Source organism: Somniosus microcephalus, chromosome 9 (assembly GCF_052327205.1).
Source record: "Somniosus microcephalus isolate GS21.2 chromosome 9, FLI_Smic_1.0, whole genome shotgun sequence".
NCBI lineage: Eukaryota > Metazoa > Chordata > Chondrichthyes > Squaliformes > Somniosidae > Somniosus > Somniosus microcephalus.
The window spans coordinates 249,260,371-249,287,974 of record NC_140995.1 but is presented as its reverse complement, the minus strand read 5'-3'; the positions used below and the strand labels follow the sequence as shown (position 1 = coordinate 249,287,974).

The window sequence follows — 27,604 nt, the reverse complement described above, 5'->3', positions numbered from 1 at the left end:
ACCTGCTGTCTGCCCCCCTTCATGTTCAGCCAGGGTCGATGGATTAAGAGCACACACCCTGGCTGAGGTTTCCTCTCCCTAACCCGGAGGTGAGGAGGTCAAAGATCGTGCCCCCATTGGCTGCTCACCTGAGATGAGCTAACCCAGTACAGCCTGATGAATGAGCCTGGGCATCTTTTGGTCTTTGGTGCCCAGTATCACAGCGGGCATTGTAGTTATGTACTGAGCCATCGGTGCAGCCATTAACAAGCACAACAGTCTGCCCATAACCTCCTCTGTACACAATCTTAATCTGAACAGCCTTACCAAGCTCCCGACAGGACGCCCGAGACGGATGGAGAAGGTGGTGGGGTGGCGTTGATATCTTTCGTGTAAGCCGTGACGCTGGAGGTCGGCGTCGGAGACAAGATACTGACGTTACACAAAGTGGCGTCATCGGAGTCGACTAAAGAAACAGATACACGCTGCCATTAATAGATTGTATTTATATAGGAAAGTACACAAGCACGGATCGAGGATGTGTCATTCACCAACAAACTGGCCCCGCCCACAGCCCATGTACATTCTCCCGTATCAATGACTCTACCCACCCATTAATTCCCCTCCCACAGCCCATGTACACTCTCCCCTATCACAGACTTTACCCACCCATTTAATCTCCTCCCACAGCCCGTGTACACTCTCCCCTATCACAGACTTTACCCACCCATTTAATCTCCTCCCACAGCCCATGTACACTCTCCCCTATCATGGACTCTACCCACCCATTTAATCTCCTCCCACAGCCCATGTACACTCTCCCCTATCACTGACTCTACCCACCCATTAATTCCCCTCCCACAGCCCATGTACACTCTCCCCTATCACAGACTTTACCCACCCATTTAATCTCCTCCCACAGCCCATGTACACTCTCCCCTATCACTGACTCTACCCGCCCATTTAATCTCCTCCCACAGCCCATGTACACTCTCCCCTATCAATGACTCTACCCACCCATTAATTCCCCTCCCACAGCCCATGTACACTCTCCCCTATCACAGATTTTACCCACCCATTAATTCCCCTCCCACAGCCCATGTACACTCTCCCCTATCACAGACTTTACCCACCCATTTAATCTCCTCCCACAGCCCATGTACACTCTCCCCTATCACTGACTCTACCCGCCCATTTAATCTCCTCCCACAGCCCATGTACACTCTCCCCTATCAATGACTCTACCCACCCATTAATTCCCCTCCCACAGCCCATGTACACTCTCCCCTATCACAGATTTTACCCACCCATTGAATCTCCTCCCACAGCCCATGTACACTCTCCCCTATCACTGACTCTACCCACCCATTGAATCTCCTCCCACAGCCCATGTACACTCTCCCCTATCACTGACTCTACCTACCCATTTAATCTCCTCCCACAGCCCATGTACACTCTCCCCGATCACGGACTCTACCCACCCATTAATTCTCCTCCCACAGCCCATGCACACTCTCCCCTATCACTGACTCTACCTACCCATTTAATCTCCTCCCACAGCCCATGTACACTCTCCCCTATCACTGACTCTACCCACCCATTGAATCTCCCTCCACAGCCCATGTACACTCTCCCCTATCACTGACTCTACCCACCCATTGAATCTCCTCCCACAGCCCATGTACACTCTCCCCTATCACTGACTCTACCCACCCATTGAATCTCCCTCCACAGCCCATGTACACTCTCCCCTATCACTGACTCTACCCACCCATTGAATCTCCTCCCACAGCCCATGTACACTCTCCCCTATCATGGACTCTACCCACCCATTAATTCCCCTCCCACAGCCCATGTACACTCTCCCCTATCACTGACTCTACCCACCCATTGAATCTCCTCCCACAGCCCATGTACACTCTCCCCTATCACGGACTCCACCCACCCATTAATTCTCCTCCCACAGCCCATGCCCACTCTCCCCTATCACTGACTCTACCCACCCATTGAATCTCCCTCCACAGCCCATGTACACTCTCCCCTATCACTGACTCTACCCACCCATTTAATCTCCTCCCACAGCCACTGTACACACTCCCCTATCATGGACTCTACCCACCCATTTAATCTCCTCCCACAGCCCATGTACACTCTCCCCTATCACGGACTCTACCCACCCATTGAATCTCCTCCCACAGCCCGTGTACACTCTCCCCATCACGGACTCTACCCACCCATTGAATCTCCTCCCACAGCCCATGTACACTCTCCCCTATCACTGACTCTACCCACCCATTGACTCTCCTCCCACAGCCCATGTACACTCTCCCCTATCAATGACTCTACCCACCCATTGAATCACCTCCCACAGCCCATGTACACGCTCCCCTATCAATGACTCTACCCACCCATTGAATCTCCTCCCACAGCCCGTGTACACTCTCCCCTATCACTGACTCTACCCACCCATTGACTCTCCTCCCACAGCCCATGTACACTCTCCCCTATCACGGACTCTACCCACCCATTAATTCTCCTCCCACAGCCCGTGTACACTCTCTCCTATCACAGAATCTACCCACCCATTTAATCTCCTTCCACAGCCCATGTACACTCTCCCCTATCACAGACTCTACCCACCCATTTAATCTCCTTCCACAGCCCATGTACACTCTCCCCGATCACGGACTCTACCCACCCATTGAATCTCCTCCCACACCCCATGTACACTCTCCCCTATCACAGACTCTACCCACCCATTTAATCTCCTCCCACAGCCCATGTACACTCTCCCCTATCACAGAGTCTACCCACCCATTTAATCTCCTCCCACAGCCCATGTACACTCTCCCCTATCACAGACTCTACCCACCCATTTAATCTCCTCCCACAGCCCATGTACACTCTCCCCTATCACAGACTCTACCTACCCATTTAATCTCCTTCCACAGCCCATGTACACTCTCCCCTATCACAGACTCTACCCACCCATTGAATCTCCTCCCACAGCCCATGTACACTCTCCCCTATCATGGACTCCACCCACCCATTTAATCTCCTCCCACAGCCCATGTACACTCTTCCCTATCACGGACTCTACCCACCAATTTAATCTCCCCCACAGCCCATGTACACTCTCCCCTATCATGTGCTCTACCCACCCATTTAATCTCCTCCCACAGCCCATGTACACTCTCCCCTATCACAGACTCTACCCACCCATTTAATCTCCTCCCACAGCCCATGTACACTCTCCCCTATCACTGACTCTACCCACCCATTTAATCTCCTCCCACAGCCCATGTACACTCTCCCCTATCACGGACTCTACCCACCCATTGAATCTCCTCCCACAGCCCGTGTACACTCTCCCCATCACGGACTCTACCCACCCATTGAATCTCCTCCCACAGCCCATGTACACTCTCCCCTATCACTGACTCTACCCACCCATTGACTCTCCTCCCACAGCCCATGTACACTCTCCCCTATCAATGACTCTACCCACCCATTGAATCACCTCCCACAGCCCATGTACACTCTCCCCTATCAATGACTCTACCCACCCATTGAATCTCCTCCCACAGCCCATGTACACTCTCCCCTATCACTGACTCTACCCACCCATTGAATCTCCTCCCACAGCCCGTGTACACTCTCCCCTATCACTGACTCTACCCACCCATTGACTCTCCTCCCACAGCCCATGTACACTCTCCCCTATCACGGACTCTACCCACCCATTAATTCTCCTCCCACAGCCCATGTACACTCTCTCCTATCACAGAATCTACCCACCCATTTAATCTCCTTCCACAGCCCATGTACACTCTCCCCTATCACAGACTCTACCCACCCATTTAATCTCCTTCCACAGCCCATGTACACTCTCCCCTATCACGGACTCTACCCACCCATTGAATCTCCTCCCACACCCTATGTACACTCTCCCCTATCACAGACTCTACCCACCCATTTAATCTCCTCCCACAGCCCATGTACACTCTCCCCTATCACAGACTCTACCTACCCATTTAATCTCCTCCCACAGCCCATGTACACTCTCCCCTATCACAGACTCTACCTACCCATTTAATCTCCTTCCACAGCCCATGTACACTCTCCCCTATCATGGACTCTACCCACCCATTAAATCTCTTCCCACAGCCGCTGTACACTCTCCCCTATCACAGACTCTACCCACCCATTGAATCTCCTCCCACAGCCCATGTACACTCTCCCCTATCATGGACTCCACCCACCCATTTAATCTCCTCCCACAGCCCATGTACACTCTTCCCTATCACGGACTCTACCCACCAATTTAATCTCCCCCACAGCCCATGTACACTCTCCCCTATCATGTGCTCTACCCACCCATTTAATCTCCTCCCACAGCCCGTGTACACTCTCCCCTATCATGGACTCGACCCACCCATTTAATCCCCTCCCACAGCCCGTGTACACTCTCCCCTATCATGGACTCTACCCACCCATTGAATCTCCTCCCACAGCCCGTGTACACTCTCCCCTATCATGGACTCTACCCACCCATTGAATCTCCCACACCCCATGTACACTCTCCCCTATCATGGTCTCGACCCACCCATTTAATCACCTCCCACAGCCCATGTACACTCTCCCCTATCATGGTCTCGACCCACCCATTTAATCACCTTCCCCAGCCCATGTACACTCTCCCCTATCACAGTCTCTACCCACCCATTTAATCTCCTCCCACAGCCCATGTACACTCTCCCCTATTACAGACTCTACCCACCCATTTAATCTCCTCCCACAGCCCATGTACACTCTCCCCTATCATGGACTCTACCCACCCATTAATTCTCCTCCCACAGCCCATGTACACTCTCCCCAATCACAGACTCTACCCACCCATTGAATCTCCTCCCACAGCCCATGTACACTCTCCCCTATCACGGACTCTACCCACCCATTGAATCTCCCTCCACAGCCCATGTACACTCTCCCCTATCACAGACTCTACCCACCCATTGAATCTCCTCCCACAGCCCATGTACACTCTCCCCTATCACGGACTCTACCCACCTATTGAATCTCCCTCCACAGCCCATGTACACTCTCCCCTATCACGGACTCTACCCACCCATTGAATCTCCCACACCCCATGTACACTCCCCCCTATCATGGACTCTACCCACCCATTTAATCTCCTCCCACAGCCCATGTACACTCTCCCCTATCATGGGCTCTACCCACCCATTAATTCTCCTCCCACAGCCCATGTACACTCTCCCCTATCACACACTCTACCCACCCACTGAATCTCCATGCACAGCCCATGTACACTCTCCCCTATCACGGACTCTACCCACCCATTGAATCTCCCTCCACAGCCCATGTACACTCTCCCCTATCATGGACTCTACCCACCCATTGAATCTCCTCCCACAGCCCATGTACACTCTCCCCTATCACGGACTCTACCCACCCATTGAATCTCCTCCCACAGCCCGTGTACACTCTCCCCTATCACGGACTCTACCCACCCATTGAATCTCCCACACCCCATGTACACTCCCCCCTATCATGGACTCTACCCACCCACTGAATCTCCTCCCACAGCCCGTGTACACTCTCCCCTATCATGGACTCTACCCACCCATTGAATCTCCCCCCACACCCCATGTACACTCTCCCCTATCATGGACTCTACCCACCCATTGAATCTCCGCCCACAGCCCATGTACGCTCTCCCGTATCAATGACTCTACCCACCCATTGAATCTCCTCCCACAGCCCATGTACACTCTCCCCTATCACGGACTCTACCCACCCATTTAATCTCCTCCCACAGCCCGTATACACACTCCCCTATCACGGACTCTACCCACCCATTGAATCTCCCACACCCCATGTACACTCTCCCCTATCACTGACTCTACCCACCCATTTAATCTCCTCCCACAGCCCATGTACACTCTCCCCTATCACGGACTCTACCCACCCATTGAATCTCCTCCCACAGCCCGTGTACACTCTCCCCATCACGGACTCTACCCACCCATTGAATCTCCTCCCACAGCCCATGTACACTCTCCCCTATCACTGACTCTACCCACCCATTGACTCTCCTCCCACAGCCCATGTACACTCTCCCCTATCAATGACTCTACCCACCCATTGAATCACCTCCCACAGCCCATGTACACTCTCCCCTATCAATGACTCTACCCACCCATTGAATCTCCTCCCACAGCCCATGTACACTCTCCCCTATCACTGACTCTACCCACCCATTGAATCTCCTCCCACAGCCCGTGTACACTCTCCCCTATCACTGACTCTACCCACCCATTGACTCTCCTCCCACAGCCCATGTACACTCTCCCCTATCACGGACTCTACCCACCCATTAATTCTCCTCCCACAGCCCATGTACACTCTCTCCTATCACAGAATCTACCCACCCATTTAATCTCCTTCCACAGCCCATGTACACTCTCCCCTATCACAGACTCTACCCACCCATTTAATCTCCTTCCACAGCCCATGTACACTCTCCCCTATCACGGACTCTACCCACCCATTGAATCTCCTCCCACACCCTATGTACACTCTCCCCTATCACAGACTCTACCCACCCATTTAATCTCCTCCCACAGCCCATGTACACTCTCCCCTATCACAGACTCTACCTACCCATTTAATCTCCTCCCACAGCCCATGTACACTCTCCCCTATCACAGACTCTACCTACCCATTTAATCTCCTTCCACAGCCCATGTACACTCTCCCCTATCATGGACTCTACCCACCCATTAAATCTCTTCCCACAGCCGCTGTACACTCTCCCCTATCACAGACTCTACCCACCCATTGAATCTCCTCCCACAGCCCATGTACACTCTCCCCTATCATGGACTCCACCCACCCATTTAATCTCCTCCCACAGCCCATGTACACTCTTCCCTATCACGGACTCTACCCACCAATTTAATCTCCCCCACAGCCCATGTACACTCTCCCCTATCATGTGCTCTACCCACCCATTTAATCTCCTCCCACAGCCCGTGTACACTCTCCCCTATCATGGACTCGACCCACCCATTTAATCCCCTCCCACAGCCCGTGTACACTCTCCCCTATCATGGACTCTACCCACCCATTGAATCTCCTCCCACAGCCCGTGTACACTCTCCCCTATCATGGACTCTACCCACCCATTGAATCTCCCACACCCCATGTACACTCTCCCCTATCATGGTCTCGACCCACCCATTTAATCACCTCCCACAGCCCATGTACACTCTCCCCTATCATGGTCTCGACCCACCCATTTAATCACCTTCCCCAGCCCATGTACACTCTCCCCTATCACAGTCTCTACCCACCCATTTAATCTCCTCCCACAGCCCATGTACACTCTCCCCTATTACAGACTCTACCCACCCATTTAATCTCCTCCCACAGCCCATGTACACTCTCCCCTATCATGGACTCTACCCACCCATTAATTCTCCTCCCACAGCCCATGTACACTCTCCCCAATCACAGACTCTACCCACCCATTGAATCTCCTCCCACAGCCCATGTACACTCTCCCCTATCACGGACTCTACCCACCCATTGAATCTCCCTCCACAGCCCATGTACACTCTCCCCTATCACAGACTCTACCCACCCATTGAATCTCCTCCCACAGCCCATGTACACTCTCCCCTATCACGGACTCTACCCACCTATTGAATCTCCCTCCACAGCCCATGTACACTCTCCCCTATCACGGACTCTACCCACCCATTGAATCTCCCACACCCCATGTACACTCCCCCCTATCATGGACTCTACCCACCCATTTAATCTCCTCCCACAGCCCATGTACACTCTCCCCTATCATGGGCTCTACCCACCCATTAATTCTCCTCCCACAGCCCATGTACACTCTCCCCTATCACACACTCTACCCACCCACTGAATCTCCATGCACAGCCCATGTACACTCTCCCCTATCACGGACTCTACCCACCCATTGAATCTCCCTCCACAGCCCATGTACACTCTCCCCTATCATGGACTCTACCCACCCATTGAATCTCCTCCCACAGCCCATGTACACTCTCCCCTATCACGGACTCTACCCACCCATTGAATCTCCTCCCACAGCCCGTGTACACTCTCCCCTATCACGGACTCTACCCACCCATTGAATCTCCCACACCCCATGTACACTCCCCCCTATCATGGACTCTACCCACCCACTGAATCTCCTCCCACAGCCCGTGTACACTCTCCCCTATCATGGACTCTACCCACCCATTGAATCTCCCCCCACACCCCATGTACACTCTCCCCTATCATGGACTCTACCCACCCATTGAATCTCCGCCCACAGCCCATGTACGCTCTCCCGTATCAATGACTCTACCCACCCATTGAATCTCCTCCCACAGCCCATGTACACTCTCCCCTATCACGGACTCTACCCACCCATTTAATCTCCTCCCACAGCCCGTATACACACTCCCCTATCACGGACTCTACCCACCCATTGAATCTCCCACACCCCATGTACACTCTCCCCTATCACTGACTCTACCCACCCATTTAATCTCCTCCCACAGCCCATGTACACTCTCCCCTATCATGGACTCTACCCACCCATTTAATCTCCTCCCACAGCCCATGTACACTCTCCCCTATCATGGACTCTACCCACCCATTGAATCTCCCCCCACACCCCATGTACACTCTCCCCTATCATGGTCTCTACCCACCCATTTAATCTCCTCCCACAGCCCACGTACACTCTCCCCTATCATGGACTCTACCCACCCATTGAAACTCCTCCCACAGCCCATGTACACTCTCCCCTATCATGGACTCTACCCACCCATTTAATCTCCTCCCACAGCCCATGTACACTCTCCCCTATCATGGACTCTACCCACCCATTTAATCTCCTCCCACAGCCCATGTACACTCTCCCCTATCACAGACTCTACCCACCCATTTAATCTCCTCCCACAGCCCATGTACACTCTCCCCTATCATGGACTCTACCCACCCATTTAATCTCCTCCCACAGCCCATGTACACTCTCCCCTATCATTGACTCTACCCACCCATTTAATATCCTCCCACAGCCCGTGTACACTCTCCCCTATCACGGACTCTACCCACCCATTTAATCTCCTCCCACAGCCCATGTACACTCTCCCCTATCATGGACTCTACCCACCCATTTAATCTCCTCCCACAGCCCATGTACACTCTCCCCTATCACAGACTCTACCCACCCATTTAATCTCCTCCCACAGCCCATGTACACTCTCCCCTATCATGGACTCTACCCACCCATTTAATCTCCTCCCACAGCCCATGTACACTCTCCCCTATCATTGACTCTACCCACCCATTTAATATCCTCCCACAGCCCGTGTACACTCTCCCCTATCACGGACTCTACCCACCCATTTAATCTCCTCCCACAGCCCATGTACACTCTCCCCTATCATGGACTCTACCCACCCATTTAATCTCCTCCCACAGCCCATGTACACTCTCCCCTGTCATGGATTCTACCCACCCATTTAATCTCCTCCCACAGCCCGTGTACACTCTCCCCTATCATGGACTCTACCCACCCATTTAATCTCCTCCCACAGCCCATGTACACTCTCCCCTATCATGGACTCTACCCACCCATTGAATCTCCCACACCCCATGTACACTCTCCCCTATCCACTAAGGGGTATGGTTGCATTGTGGTTATGTTACTGGACTAGTAATCCAGAGGTCTGGACTAATGATGTGGAGATGTGAGTTCAAATTCCACCATGGCAGCTGGGGAATTAAAATTGAGTTAATTAAATCAATTTGGAATAAAATGGTGACCATGAAACTGCTGGATTGTCACAAAATCCCATCTGGTTCACTAATGTCCTTTAGGGAAGAAAATCTGCCGTCCTTGCCTGGTCTGGTCAACATGTGACTCCAGACCCACAGCAATGTGGTTGACTCTTAACTTCCCTCTGAAATGGCCCAGCGGGTCACTCAGTTGTACCAAACCGCTGCGATGGACTGCAGCGGTTCAAGGCGGCGGCTCACCACCACCTTCTCAAGGGCAACTAGGAATGGGCAATAAATGCTGGCCTTGTGATGCCCATATCCTGTGAATGAATAAGAAGAAAAATCATGGACGCGACCCACCCATTAGTAAACACAACACTGAAGTGGGATTGCGAGGCTCAGTGCCACACCGGGAGCTAGATTCACCCACTGAGCCCAAGTGGCCTTACAATAAACTTTTGAGAAGCACCAGAAAAGTGGTGCTTCAGCTGAAACAGAAGAACTTGGTACTGGGACAGTGTCAGTTGGACCAGTAAGTGTGTCACCCACCTGACGTTGATAGAGATTGCTCCACGATGCCCACTTTGACCACCTGTTATAATCACATAAATAATTGCTTAGCATTTAATACAATCAATTAATGAGTTTAATACGATCAATGGGTTTAATATAATACTGTTCTGATGAAAGGTCATCAAGCTGAAATGTTAAACTCTGTTTCCCTCTGCACAGATGCTGCCTGACCTCCTGAGCGTTTCCAGTGGTTACTGAGTTTAACATGATCAATTAGCTCAGCCTAAAATACTTCATGGCATTTACTGCCCAGCGTTTAATAGAGCACACTGACCTTCGCAGGACAGGGTCACTGCCAACCAAGTACTGGAGTGTGCTGACAGCACCAGCACTGAGGCTGTGATAATCAGCCCTCAGCGCCATTGGGCTGGACATGTAGTTCAGATGGACAAGCAGCTGATTTATGGCACACTGGTGGATGGCAGAGGAATGCAGACCAGGGCAGGGCAGACAACAAAGCTGCTACAAGGGCACACTGATAAATCACTTGAAGCAGGGCAAGATTACACCTCGGCAGAACCGGGACCGACATCCTCGCAGGGGGGTTTGCTAGTGCTGTTGGGAAGGATTTAAACTAGTTTGTCAGGGGGCTGGGAACCCAAGTGTGGGCCCAGAACGGAGAGAAACAAAGCTGGAAGTGCAAGTTAGAAAAGTAGTCAGCAAAACTAGTGGGGAGCAGAAACAAAGGCCGACAGTAAAGAGGGTCAAAGTGCAGAAAAATATTGAACAGGCAAAGGTGAAGGCACTTTATCTAAATGCACATAGCATTTGCAACAAGGTGGATGAATTAATGGCACTAATAGAAGTAAATGGGTATGATGTAATTGCCATTACAGAGACATGGTTGCAGGGTAACCAAAGCTGGGAACTGAATGTTCCAGGGTACTCAACATTTAGGAAGGACAGACAAAAAGGAAAAGGAGGTGCCGTAGCGCTGTTAATAAGGGATGAGATCGGTATGGTAGAGATAAAAGATCTTGGCTCGGCAGATCGTGATGTAGAACTGGAATCAGTTTGGGTGGAGCTAAGAAACAGCAAAGGGCGGAAAACATTGGTGGGAGTTGTGTATAGGCCACCAAAACAGTAATGGTAATGTAGGGCACAGTATCAATCAAGAGATTAGAATTGCATGTAACAAGGGCAATACGGTAATCATGGGGGACTTTAATCTACATATTGACTGGGCAAATCAAATTACCACTAATGGTATGGAGGGCGAATTCTTGGAATGCATGCGAGATGGGTTCCTGGCTCAGTATGTGGAGGAACCAACCAGGGAACAGGCTATTCTGGATCTGGTACTGTGTAATGAGAAGGGGCTAATCAATAATCTTGTGGTAAAGGGGCCTTTAGGGACAAGTGACCATAATATGATTGAATTTTACGTTAGATTTGAGAGTGATGTAGTCCAATCTGAAACTAAGGTCTTCAATCTAAACAGAGGAAACTACAAGGGTATGAGGGACAAGTTGGCCATGGTAGATTGGGAGACTACACTAAAAGGTATGAAGGTGGACATACAATGGCTAACATTCAAGGAAATAATGCATAATTTGCAACAAACATATTCCTCTAGGGCATAAAAACCCAAAAGGAAAAGTGATCCAACCATGGCTAACAAAAGAAATTAAAGCTAGTACAGGTAGACTATCCTTTATCCGAAAACCTCGGGACCAGCCGAGTTTCGGATAAAGGAGAATTTCGGATTTCGGAAGGTGGGTCGGCGGGGGTCCGCGCGCACGACTTACGCTGACGCTCAGAGTAATCAGTCGGGGTCGGCGGGGGTCGGGGCCGGCGGGGTACGCGGGGGGGTCGGCGGTTGTCGGGGTAGGGTCGGCGGTTGTCGGGGCTGGCGGGGTCCGCGGGGGGGTCGGCGGTTGTCGGGGCTGGCGGCGTCGGCGGTTGTCGGGGCCGGCGGGGTCCGCGGGGGGGGGGGTCGGCGGCTGGCGGGGTCCGCGGGGGGGTCGGCGGTTGTCGGGGCTGGCGGGGTCGGCGGTTGTCGGGGTCGGCGGGGGTCGGCGGCTGGCGGGGTCGGCGGTTGTCGGGGCTGGCGGGGGGTCGTGCGCACGACTTACCCTTTATCCGAACTTCCGCAACCGGAGCCCTCTAAAAACCTTTGGTTTTTTCGTTCAGCGTAAGTCGTACGCACGACTTACGCTGAACGAAAAAACCGAAGGTTTTTAGAGGGTTTCGGTTTTCAGAAGTCCGGATAAAGGGTAGTCTACCTGTATTAAGTCAAAGGAGGAAGCTTATAAAGTTGCCAGAAAAAGCAGTCAGCCTGAGGATTGGGATCTTTTTAGAAATCAGCAAAGGGGGACCAAGAAATTGATAAAGAAAGGGAAAATGGAATATGAGCACAAACTAGCGAAAAATATAAAAACGGATTGTAAAAGCTTCTATAGGTATGTGAAAAGGAAAAGACTGGCGAAGGTAAATGTAGGTCCTTTACAGTCAGAGACGGGAGAATTTATAATGGGGAATGAGGAAATGGCAGAGAAATTAAATAAATACTTTGTTTCTGTCTTCACGGAGGAAGACACAAAAAACCTCCCAGAAATACGAGAAAACCAAGGGTGTGACAAGAATGAGGAACTTAAAAGAAATGATTATTAGTAAAAAAAACAGTACTAGCAAAATTAATGGGACTAAAAGTCGATAAATCCCAAGGGCCGGATCTGCATCCTAGGGTTTTGAAAGAGGTGGTCACTGGGATAGTGGTCGCCTTGGTTGTCATCTTCCAAAATTCTATAGATTCTGGAACGGTTCCTGCAGATTGGAGGATAGCAAATGTAACCCTGCTATTTAAGAAAGGAGGGAGAGAGAAAACAGGGAACTACAGACCTGTTAGCCTCACATCAGTAGTTGGGAAAATGCTGGAATCTATTATAAAGGATGCAATAACTGGGCACTTAGAAACTAATAGTAAGATTGGGCAGAGTCAACATGGATTTAGGAAAGGGAAATCCTGTTTGACAAACCTATTGGAGTTCTTTGAGGATGTAACTAGTGGAGTAGACAAAGGGGAACCGGTAGATGTGGTGTATCTGGATTTTCAGAAGGCCTTCGATAAGGTCCCACACAAGAGGTTGGTGAACAAAATTAGGGCACATGGAATTGGGGGTAATATACTAGCATGGATTGAGAATTGGTTAACAGACAGAAAACAAAGAGTAGGGATAAACGGGTCTTTTTCAGGATGGCAGGCTGTGACTAGTGGGGTACTGCAAGGATCGGTGCTTGGGCACTAGCTATTCACAATCTATATCAAGTGGCAAGTAACATTTGCACCACACAAGTGCCAGGCAATGACCATCTCCAACAAGCGAGATTCTAACCATCTCCCCTTGACATTCAATGGCATTACCATCGCTGAATCCCGCACTATCAACATCCTGGGGGTTACCATTGATCAGAAACTGAACTGGACCAGCCACATAAATACTGTGGCTACAAGAGCAGGCCAGAGGCTGGGAATTCTGCGGTGAGTGTCTCACCTCCTGGCTCCCCAAAGCCTTTCCACTATCTACAAGGCACAAGTCAGGAGTGTGATGGAATACTCTCCACTTGCCTGGATGAGTGCAGCTCCAACAACACTCAAGAAGCTCAACACCATCCAGGACAAAGCAGCCCGCTTGATTGGCACCCCATCCACCACCTTCAACATTCACTCCCTCCACCACCGGCGCACTGTGGCTGCAGTGTGTACCATCTACAAGATGCACTGCAGCAACTCACCAAAGCTCCTTCAACAGCACCTTCTAAACCCACGACCTCTACCACTTAGAAGGACAAGGGCAGCAGATGCATGGGAACATCACCACCTACAAGTTCCCCTCCAAGCCACACACCATCCTGACTTGGACCTGTATCGCCGTTCCTTCACTGTCACTGGGCCAAAATCCTGGAACTCCCTTCCTAACAGCATTGTGGGTGTACCTACACCATATGGACTGCAGCGGTTCAAGAAGGCGGCTCACCACCATCTTCTCAAGGGCAATTAGGGATGGGCACTAAATGCAGGCCTAGCCAGCCAGCGACGCCCACATCCCATCAATGAATAAAAAAAATAAAAAAATCTATATCAATGATTTGGATGAGGGGACTAAATGTAACATTTCCAAATTTACTGATGATACAAAGCGAGGTGGCAGTGTCAGTTGTGAAGAGGAAGTGAAGAGGCTTCAAGGGGATCTCGACAGGCTCAGTGAGTGAGCGAGAATATGGCAGATGGAATATAATGTAGATAAATGTGAAGTTATCTACTTCGGTAGAAAAAACAGAAAGGCAGAGTATTTCCTAAATGGTGAAAGATTGGGGAATGCAGATGCTCAAAGGGACCTGGGTGTCCTTGTACATGAGTCACTGAAAGTGAATGTGCAGGTGCAGCAAGCCATTAGGAAGGCAAATGGTATGCTGGCCTTCATTACAAGAGGATTTGAGTACAGGAGTAAAGAAGTCTTACTCCAATTATATAGGGCCTTGGTGAGACCACACCTGGAGTACTGTGTACAATTTTGGTCTCCTTACCTAAGGAAGGATATACTTGCCATAGAGGGAGTGCAACGAAGGTTCACGAGATTGATTCCTGGGATGGCGGCACTGTTGTATGAGAAGGGATTGAGTAAACTTGGCCTGTATTCTCTTGAATTCAGAAGAATGAGAGGGGATCTCATTGAAGCACACAAAATTATTACAGGGCTTGATAGGGAGAATGTATCCCTTGGCTGGGGAGTCTAGAACCAGGGGCCACAGCCTCAGGATAAAGGGTCGGCCATTCAGGACTGAGATGAGAAGAAATTTCTTCACACAGAGGGTGGTGAATCTTTGGAATTCTCTATCCCAGAGGGCTGTGGAGGCTCAGTCATTGGGCATATTCAAAACAGAAGTCGATAGATTTCTGACTAGTAAGATCATCAAGGGATATGGCGATAGGGCCGGTGAATGGAGTTGAGACAGAAGATCAGCTATGATCTCACTGAATGGCAGAGCAGGCTTGAAGGGCTTAATGGCCTACTCCTGCTCCTATTTCTTATGTTCTTATGTTAAGATGGTCAATGGGTCTTGGGAAAACCTGGCAATGGCGCACTGAACTGAGAGGAAAGATGGGCTTTGACCTACAATGCTGTGCCAGTGTGGTGGCAAGGCGCAAGAGACAGAAAGATCGGCAAGGTGCAAGGCATCAACAGGAGATTCTCCCCAGGAATGACGTTATGTGAGGCCCATCTCCGCTCCCTTACGATCAAGGGACGCTGACATGAACGCTGATGGCGGACAACTGGTTTAGCCAGTCATCGCCAGACCTGGAACACATTAAGCACTATTGGGTCCTGCTGTCCACTCTATCAAAACTGCTCACTATTCCAGGGTCATCCTGGAATGCAAAGATAGCCCCTGGCTTCTCTTCCCCAATACAAACCATCTTGTTAAACACCTCTTGCCTCCTTCACCCTCACCTCCAACAAGTGTGAGAAATTCATGGACTTCTTTGTCATTAAGATTGAGACCATCTGTTCAGCTGCCTCGACTGCTTCCTTCCTTTCACCCAGCCGTCTGGGCCAGGCTTCGCCTAAAGTTCATCCCTGCCTTAGCCCTAAACGCGCATCTTTCTCTGGTTTCTCTCCTATCTCTCCTCATACCCTCTCCGTGCTCATCTTTTCCATGAGACCGCCCTCCTATTACCTCGAACCTAATCCCACCAAACTGTTGAAAACCTAATGCCCCAGTGTTATAGAGTCACAGACCTGTACCCACTAGTACTGTACCCCAGTGTTATAGAGTCACAGACCTGTACCCACTAGTACTGTACCCCAGTGAGTCACAGACCTGTACCCACTAGTACTGTACCCCAGTGTTATAGAGTCACAGACCTGTACCCACTAGTACTGTACCCCAGTGAGTCACAGACCTGTACCCACTAGTACTGTACCCCAGTGTTATAGAGTCACAGACCTGTACCCACTAGTACTGTACCCCAGTGAGTCACAGACCTGTACCCACTAGTACTGTACCCCAGTGAGTCACAGACCTGTACCCACCAGTACTGTACCCCAGTGAGTCACAGACCTGTACCCACCAGTACTGTACCCCAGTGAGTCACAGACCTGTACCCACTAGTACTGTACCCCAGTGAGTCACAGACCTGTACCCACTAGTACTGTACCCCAGTGAGTCACAGACCTGTACCCACCAGTACTGTACCCCAGTGAGTCACAGACCTGTACCCACCAGTACTGTACCCCAGTGAGTCACAGACCTGTACCCACTAGTGCTGTACCGCAGTGAGTCACAGACCTGTACCCACTAGTACTGTACCCCAGTGAGTCACAGACCTGTACCCACTAGTACTGTACCCCAGTGTTATAGAGTCACAGACCTGTACCCACTAGTACTGTACCCCAGTGAGTCACAGACCTGTACCCACTAGTACTGTACCCCAGTGTTATAGAGTCACAGACCTGTACCCACTAGTGCTGTACCCCAGTGAGTCACAGACCTGTACCCACTAGTACTGTACCCCAGTGAGTCACAGACCTGTACCCACTAGTACTGTACCCCAGTGTTATAGAGTCACAGACCTGTACCCACTAGTACTGTACCCCAGTGAGTCACAGACCTGTACCCACTAGTACTGTACCCCAGTGTTATAGAGTCACAGACCTGTACCCACTAGTACTGTACCCCAGTGAGTCACAGACCTGTACCCACTAGTACTGTACCCCAGTGAGTCACAGACCTGTACCCACTAGTACTGTACCCCAGTGAGTCACAGACCTGTACCCACCAGTACTGTACCCCAGTGAGTCACAGACCTGTACCCACTAGTACTGTACCCCAGTGAGTCACAGACCTGTACCCACTAGTACTGTACCCCAGTGAGTCACAGACCTGTACCCACCAGTACTGTACCCCAGTGTTATAGAGTCACAGACCTGTACCCACTAGTGCTGTACCCCAGTGAGTCACAGACCTGTACCCACTAGTACTGTACCCCAGTGAGTCACAGACCTGTACCCACTAGTACTGTACCCCAGTGAGTCACAGACCTGTACCCACTAGTACTGTACCCCAGTGAGTCACAGACCTGTACCCACTAGTACTGTACCCCAGTGAGTCACAGACCTGTACCCACTAGTACTGTACCCCAGTGAGTCACAGACCTGTACCCACTAGTACTGTACCCCAGTGAGTCACAGACCTGTACCCACTAGTACTGTACCCCAGTGAGTCACAGACCTGTACCCACTAGTACTGTACCCCAGTGAGTCACAGACCTGTACCCACTAGTACTGTACCCCAGTGAGTCACAGACCTGTACCCACTAGTGCTGTACCCCAGTGAGTCACAGACCTGTACCCACTAGTACTGTACCCCAGTGAGTCACAGACCTGTACCCACTAGTACTGTACCCCAGTGAGTCACAGACCTGTACCCACTAGTACTGTACCCCAGTGAGTCACAGACCTGTACCCACTAGTACTGTACCCCAGTGAGTCACAGACCTGTACCCACTAGTACTGTACCCCAGTGAGTCACAGACCTGTACCCACTAGTACTGTACCCCAGTGAGTCACAGACCTGTACCCACTAGTACTGTACCCCAGTGAGTCACAGACCTGTACCCACTAGTACTGTACCCCAGTGAGTCACAGACCTGTACCCACTAGTACTGTACCCCAGTGAGTCACAGACCTGTACCCACTAGTACTGTACCCCAGTGAGTCACAGACCTGTACCCACTAGTACTGTACCCCAGTGAGTCACAGACCTGTACCCACTAGTACTGTACCCCAGTGAGTCACAGACCTGTACCCACTAGTACTGTACCCCAGTGTTATAGAGTCACAGACCTGTACCCACTAGTACTGTACCCCAGTGTTATAGAGTCACAGACCTGTACCCACTAGTACTGTACCCCAGTGAGTCACAGACCTGTACCCACTAGTACTGTACCCCAGTGAGTCACAGACCTGTACCCACTAGTACTGTACCCCAGTGAGTCACAGACCTGTACCCACTAGTACTGTACCCCAGTGTTATAGAGTCACAGACCTGTACCCACTAGTGCTGTACCCCAGTGAGTCACAGACCTGTACCCACTAGTACTGTACCCCAGTGAGTCACAGACCTGTACCCACTAGTACTGTACCCCAGTGAGTCACAGACCTGTACCCACTAGTACTGTACCCCAGTGAGTCACAGACCTGTACCCACTAGTACTGTACCCCAGTGAGTCACAGACCTGTACCCACTAGTACTGTACCCCAGTGAGTCACAGACCTGTACCCACTAGTGCTGTACCCCAGTGAGTCACAGACCTGTACCCACTAGTACTGTACCCCAGTGAGTCACAGACCTGTACCCACTAGTACTGTACCCCAGTGAGTCACAGACCTGTACCCACTAGTGCTGTACCCCAGTGAGTCACAGACCTGTACCCACTAGTACTGTACCCCAGTGTTATAGAGTCACAGACCTGTACCCACTAGTACTGTACCCCAGTGAGTCACAGACCTGTACCCACTAGTACTGTACCCCAGTGAGTCACAGACCTGTACCCACTAGTACTGTACCCCAGTGAGTCACAGACCTGTACCCACTAGTACTGTACCCCAGTGAGTCACAGACCTGTACCCACTAGTACTGTACCCCAGTGAGTCACAGACCTGTACCCACTAGTACTGTACCCCAGTGAGTCACAGACCTGTACCCACTAGTACTGTACCCCAGTGAGTCACAGACCTGTACCCACTAGTACTGTACCCCAGTGAGTCACAGACCTGTACCCACTAGTACTGTACCCCAGTGAGTCACAGACCTGTACCCACTAGTACTGTACCCCAGTGAGTCACAGACCTGTACCCACTAGTACTGTACCCCAGTGAGTCACAGACCTGTACCCACTAGTACTGTACCCCAGTGAGTCACAGACCTGTACCCACTAGTACTGTACCCCAGTGAGTCACAGACCTGTACCCACTAGTACTGTACCCCAGTGAGTCACAGACCTGTACCCACTAGTACTGTACCCCAGTGTTATAGAGTCACAGACCTGTACCCACTAGTACTGTACCCCAGTGAGTCACAGACCTGTACCCACTAGTACTGTACCCCAGTGAGTCACAGACCTGTACCCACTAGTACTGTACCCCAGTGAGTCACAGACCTGTACCCACTAGTACTGTACCCCAGTGAGTCACAGACCTGTACCCACTAGTGCTGTACCCCAGTGAGTCACAGACCTGTACCCACTAGTGCTGTACCCCAGTGAGTCACAGACCTGTACCCACTAGTACTGTACCCCAGTGTTATAGAGTCACAGACCTGTACCCACTAGTACTGTACCCCAGTGAGTCACAGACCTGTACCCACGAGTACTGTACCCCAGTGAGTCACAGACCTGTACCCACTAGTGCTGTACCCCAGTGAGTCACAGACCTGTACCCACTAGTACTGTACCCCAGTGAGTCACAGACCTGTACCCACTAGTGCTGTACCCCAGTGAGTCACAGACCTGTACCCACTAGTACTGTACCCCAGTGAGTCACAGACCTGTACCCACTAGTACTGTACCCCAGTGAGTCACAGACCTGTACCCACTAGTACTGTACCCCAGTGAGTCACAGACCTGTACCCACTAGTACTGTACCCCAGTGAGTCACAGACCTGTACCCACTAGTACTGTACCCCAGTGAGTCACAGACCTGTACCCACTAGTGCTGTACCCCAGTGAGTCACAGACCTGTACCCACTAGTACTGTACCCCAGTGAGTCACAGACCTGTACCCACTAGTACTGTACCCCAGTGAGTCACAGACCTGTACCCACTAGTGCTGTACCCCAGTGAGTCACAGACCTGTACCCACTAGTACTGTACCCCAGTGTTATAGAGTCACAGACCTGTACCCACTAGTACTGTACCCCAGTGAGTCACAGACCTGTACCCACTAGTACTGTACCCCAGTGAGTCACAGACCTGTACCCACTAGTACTGTACCCCAGTGAGTCACAGACCTGTACCCACTAGTACTGTACCCCAGTGAGTCACAGACCTGTACCCACTAGTACTGTACCCCAGTGAGTCACAGACCTGTACCCACTAGTACTGTACCCCAGTGAGTCACAGACCTGTACCCACTAGTACTGTACCCCAGTGAGTCACAGACCTGTACCCACTAGTACTGTACCCCAGTGAGTCACAGACCTGTACCCACTAGTACTGTACCCCAGTGAGTCACAGACCTGTACCCACTAGTACTGTACCCCAGTGAGTCACAGACCTGTACCCACTAGTACTGTACCCCAGTGAGTCACAGACCTGTACCCACTAGTACTGTACCCCAGTGAGTCACAGACCTGTACCCACTAGTACTGTACCCCAGTGAGTCACAGACCTGTACCCACTAGTACTGTACCCCAGTGAGTCACAGACCTGTACCCACTAGTACTGTACCCCAGTGTTATAGAGTCACAGACCTGTACCCACTAGTACTGTACCCCAGTGAGTCACAGACCTGTACCCACTAGTACTGTACCCCAGTGAGTCACAGACCTGTACCCACTAGTACTGTACCCCAGTGAGTCACAGACCTGTACCCACTAGTACTGTACCCCAGTGAGTCACAGACCTGTACCCACTAGTACTGTACCCCAGTGAGTCACAGACCTGTACCCACGAGTACTGTACCCCAGTGAGTCACAGACCTCAACCCACCAGTACTGTACCCCAGTGAGTCACAGACCTGTACCCACTAGTACTGTACCCCAGTGAGTCACAGACCTGTACCCACTAGTACTGTACCCCAGTGAGTCACAGACCTGTACCCACTAGTACTGTACCCCAGTGAGTCACAGACCTGTACCCACTAGTACTGTACCCCAGTGAGTCACAGACCTGTACCCACTAGTGCTGTACCCCAGTGAGTCACAGACCTGTACCCACTAGTACTGTACCCCAGTGAGTCACAGACCTGTACCCACTAGTACTGTACCCCAGTGAGTCACAGACCTGTACCCACTAGTACTGTACCCCAGTGAGTCACAGACCTGTACCCACTAGTACTGTACCCCAGTGAGTCACAGACCTGTACCCACTAGTACTGTACCCCAGTGAGTCACAGACCTGTACCCACCAGTACTGTACCCCAGTGAGTCACAGACCTGTACCCACTAGTACTGTACCCCAGTGAGTCACAGACCTGTACCCACTAGTACTGTACCCCAGTGAGTCACAGACCTGTACCCACTAGTACTGTACCCCAGTGAGTCACAGACCTGTACCCACTAGTACTGTACCCCAGTGAGTCACAGACCTGTACCCACTAGTACTGTACCCCAGTGAGTCACAGACCTGTACCCACGAGTACTGTACCCCAGTGAGTCACAGACCTCAACCCACCAGTACTGTACCCCAGTGAGTCACAGACCTGTACCCACTAGTACTGTACCCCAGTGAGTCACAGACCTGTACCCACTAGTACTGTACCCCAGTGAGTCACAGACCTGTACCCACTAGTACTGTACCCCAGTGAGTCACAGACCTGTACCCACTAGTACTGTACCCCAGTGAGTCACAGACCTGTACCCACTAGTGCTGTACCCCAGTGAGTCACAGACCTGTACCCACTAGTACTGTACCCCAGTGAGTCACAGACCTGTACCCACTAGTACTGTACCCCAGTGAGTCACAGACCTGTACCCACTAGTACTGTACCCCAGTGAGTCACAGACCTGTACCCACTAGTACTGTACCCCAGTGAGTCACAGACCTGTACCCACTAGTACTGTACCCCAGCGAGTCACAGACCTGTACCCACGAGTACTGTACCCCAGTGAGTCACAGACCTGTACCCACTAGTACTGTACCCCAGTGAGTCACAGACCTGTACCCACTAGTACTGTACCCCAGTGAGTCACAGACCTGTACCCACTAGTACTGTACCCCAGTGAGTCACAGACCTCAACCCACCAGTACTGTACCCCAGCGAGTCACAGACCTCAACCCACCAGTACTGTACCCCAGTGAGTCACAGACCTGTACCCACCAGTACTGTACCCCAGTGTTATAGAGTCACAGACCTCAACCCACCAGTACTGTACCGCAGTGGGTCACAGACCTGTACCCACCAGTACTGTACCCCAGTGAGTCACAGACATGTACCCACCAGTACTGTACCCCAGTGTTATAGAGTCACAGACCTCAACCCACCAGTACTGTACCCCAGTGAGTCACAGACCTGTACCCACCAGTACTGTACCCCAGTGAGTCACAGACCTGTACCCACCAGTACTGTACCCCAGTGTTATAGAGTCACAGACCTCAACCCACCAGTACTGTACCGCAGTGAGTCACAGACCTGTACCCACCAGTACTGTACCCCAGTGAGTCACAGACCTGTACCCACCAGTACTGTGATATGCCTATCAATTAGTCCAATAAAAGGCGACGAGTTAAGAACGTAACTGAAGGTTTTTATTGGCTAAATAACAGAGCCCACCCTCGTGGGTGATCCGATCCAACAGGGAGGAATACTAGCCAGTCAGCTACCTTTATACCTGGGCAGGTAATGGGCGGAGTCGGAGGTGGTCAGCCCAGGTATAACAGTGCGACAAGAGGCGACCTCGTGTAGTGATGTGACAGTGAGAACAGTGAGAACAATATACAGTGATAACTATAACAGTGGTTTACCACATTCACCCCTTGTTTAGATTAGAGTCCGGCGGGGTGAAGTGTATTACCAGCTCTGGTATGTCAGTCTGTCCGGAGGCTTCGTTAGCCTCTCCGATCGTCGCAGCGGCGGTGTTACATTATCCGGTGTTAAAGCTGGTGTCTGCGTAGTCGGCAAAGGCTCGTGGGGTTCCGGCATGCCGTCTACCTCGGCTGGACTCGGGGGGTTGGGAGGGGGGGGTGAGGGTGCGAGGTCTCGTAAGGAGACAGTGTCCTCCCGTCCGTCTGGGTAAGCCACATAGGCGTACTGGGGGTTGGCGTGCAGGAGGTTCACCTTCTCGACCAGGGGGTCCGTTTTATGGGCCCTCACGTGCTTTCGCAGCAAGACGGGTCCCGGAGAGGTCAGCCAGGTTGGTAGGGTGGTTCCCGTAGTCGACTTCCTGGGGAAGACAAACATTCGGGCATGGGGGGTGGTGTTAATGGCAGTGCAAAGTAGTGACCGGATGGAGTGCAGCGCAATCGGGAGGACCTCTTGCCAGCGGGAGGTTGGGAGGCCCTTAGACTTTAAGGCTAAGAGGGTGGCCTTCCATACCGTCGCGTTCTCTCTTTCCACCTGGCCGTTCCCTCGGGGGTTGTAGCTGGTGGTCCTGCTTGCTGCAATACCCCTCTCCAATAGGAACTGACGGAGTTCCTCGCTCATGAAGGAGGCGCCCCGGTCACTATGTATATAGTTCGGGAACCCGAACAAGGCGAAGAGTTTGTTCAGGCATTTAATGACCGTGTTACTGGTCATGTCTGGGCAGGGGAAGGCAAAGGGGAAACGGGAGTACTCATCAACGATGTTGAGGAAGTACACATTACGGTCGGATGACGGTAGGGGCCCCTTGAAGTCGATGCTCAGACGCTCGAAGGGGCGGGTGGCCTTGATCAGGCTTGCTCTGTCCGGCTTATAGAAGTGCGGTTTGCACTCAGCACAGATCTGGCAGTTCCTGGTCATGGTCCTGACCTCCTCGATGGAGTATGGCAGGTTGCGGGCCTTAATGAAATGGTAGAGTCTGGTGACTCCGGGGTGGCAGAGGTCATTGTGGAGGGTCTGAAGTCTATCACTTTGCGCGCTGGCGCATGTAATGCGTGAAAGAGCATCAGGGGGGTCGTTCAGTTTACCGGGCCGGTACAAGATCTCATAATCATAGGTGGAAAGCTCGATTCTCCACCTCAAGATTTTGTCGTTCTTGATCTTGCCCCTCAGCTTGTTATTAAACATGAAGGCAACCGAGCGTTGGTCGGTGAGGAGGGTAAATCGTTTGCCTGCCAAGTAGTGCCTCCAGCGCCGTACTGCCTCCACAATTGCCTGGGCTTCCTTCTCGACCGACGAGTGTCGGGTCTCGGGGCCCTGTAGGGTCCTTGAGAAGAAGGCTACCGGCCTACCCTCCTGGTTAAGGGTAGCGGCTAGGGCGAAGTCGGATGCATCGCTCTCCACTTGGAAGGGGATTGACTCATCCACTGCGTGCATTGTGGCCTTGGCTATGTCTCCCTTAATGAGGGAGAAGGCCGCGCACGCCTCTTCCGTGAGGGGGAAGGATGTGGTTTTCAGGAGGGGTCTGGCTTTGTCCGCATAATTGGGTACCCATTGGGCATAGTAGGCGAAAAGCCCCAGGGTTCTCCTAAGTGCTTTTGGACAGTGGGGGAGGGGTAGCTCCATGAGGGGGCGCATTCTTTCGGGGTCGGGGCCGATGACTCCGTTCTCTACTACACAGCCAAGGATGGCAAGGCGCGCTGTGTTAAACACGCATTTCTCCTTATTGTAGGTGAGGTTCAGCCGTTGGGCCGTACGGAGGAATTTCTCCAGATTCACGTCGTGGTCCTGCCGGTCGCGGCCGCAGATGGTGACGTTATCTAGGTAGGGGAATGTGGCCTGCAGTCCGTTCTGGTCAACCATCCGGTCCATCTCCCTTTGGAAGACCGAGACCCCGTTGGTGACACCGAAGGGGACCCTAAGGAAGTGGTATAGGCGCCCATTCGCCTCGAAGGCGGTGTACTGGCGGTCCTCGGGGTGGATAGGGAGTTGGTGGTAGGCCGACTTAAGGTCGATGGTCGAGAATACGCGGTATTGTGCAATCTGATTGACCATGTCAGATATGCGGGGAAGGGGGTATGCGTCCAGCTGGGTGTATCTGTTTATGGTCTGGCTGTAGTCGATGACCAGGCGATTTTTATCGCCGGTCTTAACGACCACGACCTGGGCACGCCAGGGGCTGTTGCTCCCCTCGATGATGCCCTCCTTCAGGAGACGCTGCACCTCAGAGCTAATGAAAGCTCTGTCCCCAGCGCTGTACCGCCTGCTCTTGGTAGCGACGGGTTTGCAGTCGGGGGTGAGGTTAGCGAACAGGGAAGGTGGCGGCACCTTGAGGGTGGATAGGCTGCAGGTGTTACGCGGTGGGCGGTTTAACCTTCGCTGGTTGTCGACTGTGAGTGGGGGGAGGGGTCCACCGTATGCTAGGGTTACACTTTGGAGGTGGGATTGGAAGTCCAGCCCTAGTAGGACGGCAGCGCAGAGCTGGGGGAGGACGAGGAGTTTAAAGTTTTTATACTCTGTACCCTTAACCGACAAGGTCACAGCACAGTAGCCGCTAATGTCCGTGGCGTGGGACCTCGATGCCATCGAGATTCGGTTGCGCGTTGGCAGGACAGGGAGGGAGTAGTGGCTCACCGTGTCTGGGTGGATGAAGCTCTCCGTGCTTCCGCTGTCGAACAGGCAGGTCGTGGCGTGGCCGTTTACTTTGATGTCCATCATCGACTTGGACAGGTGGTGTGGGCGGGCTTGATCCAGAGTGACGGAGGCTAGCGTGTAGGTAAGCGAGTCGTTGTCGTCTGCGGGCGAGGCGGTCGTCGGGTCCGGGGGCCCGGTGGCAGTCGGGCGTGGTGTGTAAAATGGCGTCTCCCACGAGGTAGGACAAAATGGCGGAGAAGATGGCTGCCCCCATAACTCACATGAGGCACTATTGGGGTCGGTTGCCTTGATCAAAGATGGCCGCCCCCATGACTCACGTGTGGGGATACTGGCCTCAGTTGCCGTGAAAGAAGATGGCCGCCCCCACAGTTCGCATGAGGCACTGCTGGCCTCTGAAGATCCGCTCCTGCAGGCCTTAGAGAAATGGCCTTTCTTCCTGCAGGTTGTGCAGGTAGAGTTCCTGGCTGGGCAGCGCGACCTCGGGTGCTTCTCCTGGCCGCAAAAGAAGCAGCCGGCGGCCCGATCGCGGGTGCCCGATGTCGGAGCCGGTACCGGGGGTGGCGGGCCCGGTCGGGTCCGGGACGCCGACGCTGAGGTAGGTCCCGGGGGCGGCGCTGCGAAGGGTATTGCGGTAGGGGTCGGGCCCGAGTCCCAGGGTCGCGAGCAGTACCTGGAAAACGCCTCCTGGTCCTGATGGGCCACCTCCAGGGAGAGAGCGAGGGCTTCAGCTTTGTCCAGGTCGAGGTCTTTAGCTTCAAGCAGTCTTTGCCGTGAGTAGTCGGACCGTAGGCCTTTCACAAAGGCATCGCGGATATTATCTTCCGTATTTTCAACAGCCGTCACCGCTTTAAAGTCACAGTTCCTGCCGAGTGCTCTTAGCGCCCGTAAAAATTCAGCTACAGACTCTCCTGGCTGTTGCGGGCGGGATCTTAGGAGGTGCCTGGTGTACATGTAATTTACCGGGCTGCGGTACTGCTGTTTCAGTAGGTTGATAGCGGCCTCGTACGTAGTCGTGTCCTGTATGAGTGCGTATACTCTCGGGCTCGCTTGGGCGTTCAGAAGTCTTAGTTTGGATCTCTGCGGGGCGCCGGATTCTTCCAGGTAGGATTCGAAGCAGTCCAGCCAGTGTTTGAAGTTGAGGGCTGCGTTTGGTGCCTGTGGGTTTAGATCCAGGTATGGTGGTTTCAAGGCTTGCAGCCAAGCCGGCTGGTGTGGCCCGTTGTCTGGAGGCTGCTGTTGCTGTGCTGCTGGGTGAGCTCCTTGCTGTTGCTGTTCATTATCAGACATCTTTAAAATTTAGCCAATAAAATTGATATGCCTATCAATTAGTCCAATAAAAGGCGACGAGTTAAGAACGTAACTGAAGGTTTTTATTGGCTAAATAACAGAGCCCACCCTCGTGGGTGATCCGATCCAACAGGGAGGAATACTAGCCAGTCAGCTACCTTTATACCTGGGCAGGTAATGGGCGGAGTCGGAGGTGGTCAGCCCAGGTATAACAGTGCGACAAGAGGCGACCTCGTGTAGTGATGTGACAGTGAGAACAGTGAGAACAATATACAGTGATAACTATAACAGTGGTTTACCACATACTGTACCCCAGTGTTATAGAGTCACAGACCTCAACCCACCAGTACTGTACCCCAGTGAGTCACAGACCTGTACCCACCAGTACTGTACCCGTGAGTCACAGACCTGTACCCACCAGTACTGTACCCCACTGTTATAGAGTCACAGACCTCAACCCACCAGTACTGTACCCCAGTGAGTCACAGACCTCAGCCTACCAGTACTGTACCCCAGTGAGTCACAGACCTGTACCC

General features: G+C 52.2%; 1 protein-coding gene across 6 annotated transcripts in view; it reads right to left on the bottom strand.

Moving 5' to 3' along the window:
- LOC147113203 (phosphofurin acidic cluster sorting protein 1-like) overlaps positions 1-27,604 on the bottom strand; it is a 795,587-nt gene that overhangs the window by 191,121 nt on the left and 576,862 nt on the right. For all 6 annotated transcript variants that reach the window (XM_085998126.1, XM_085998127.1, XM_085998132.1 and 3 more), the window contains 2 exons: positions 10,363-10,405; positions 307-445 (listed from right to left, as the gene is read on the bottom strand). In XM_085998126.1, the coding sequence (XP_085854252.1) occupies positions 307-445; positions 10,363-10,405 (182 nt within the window). The remainder of the gene's footprint in view (positions 1-306; positions 446-10,362; positions 10,406-27,604) is intronic.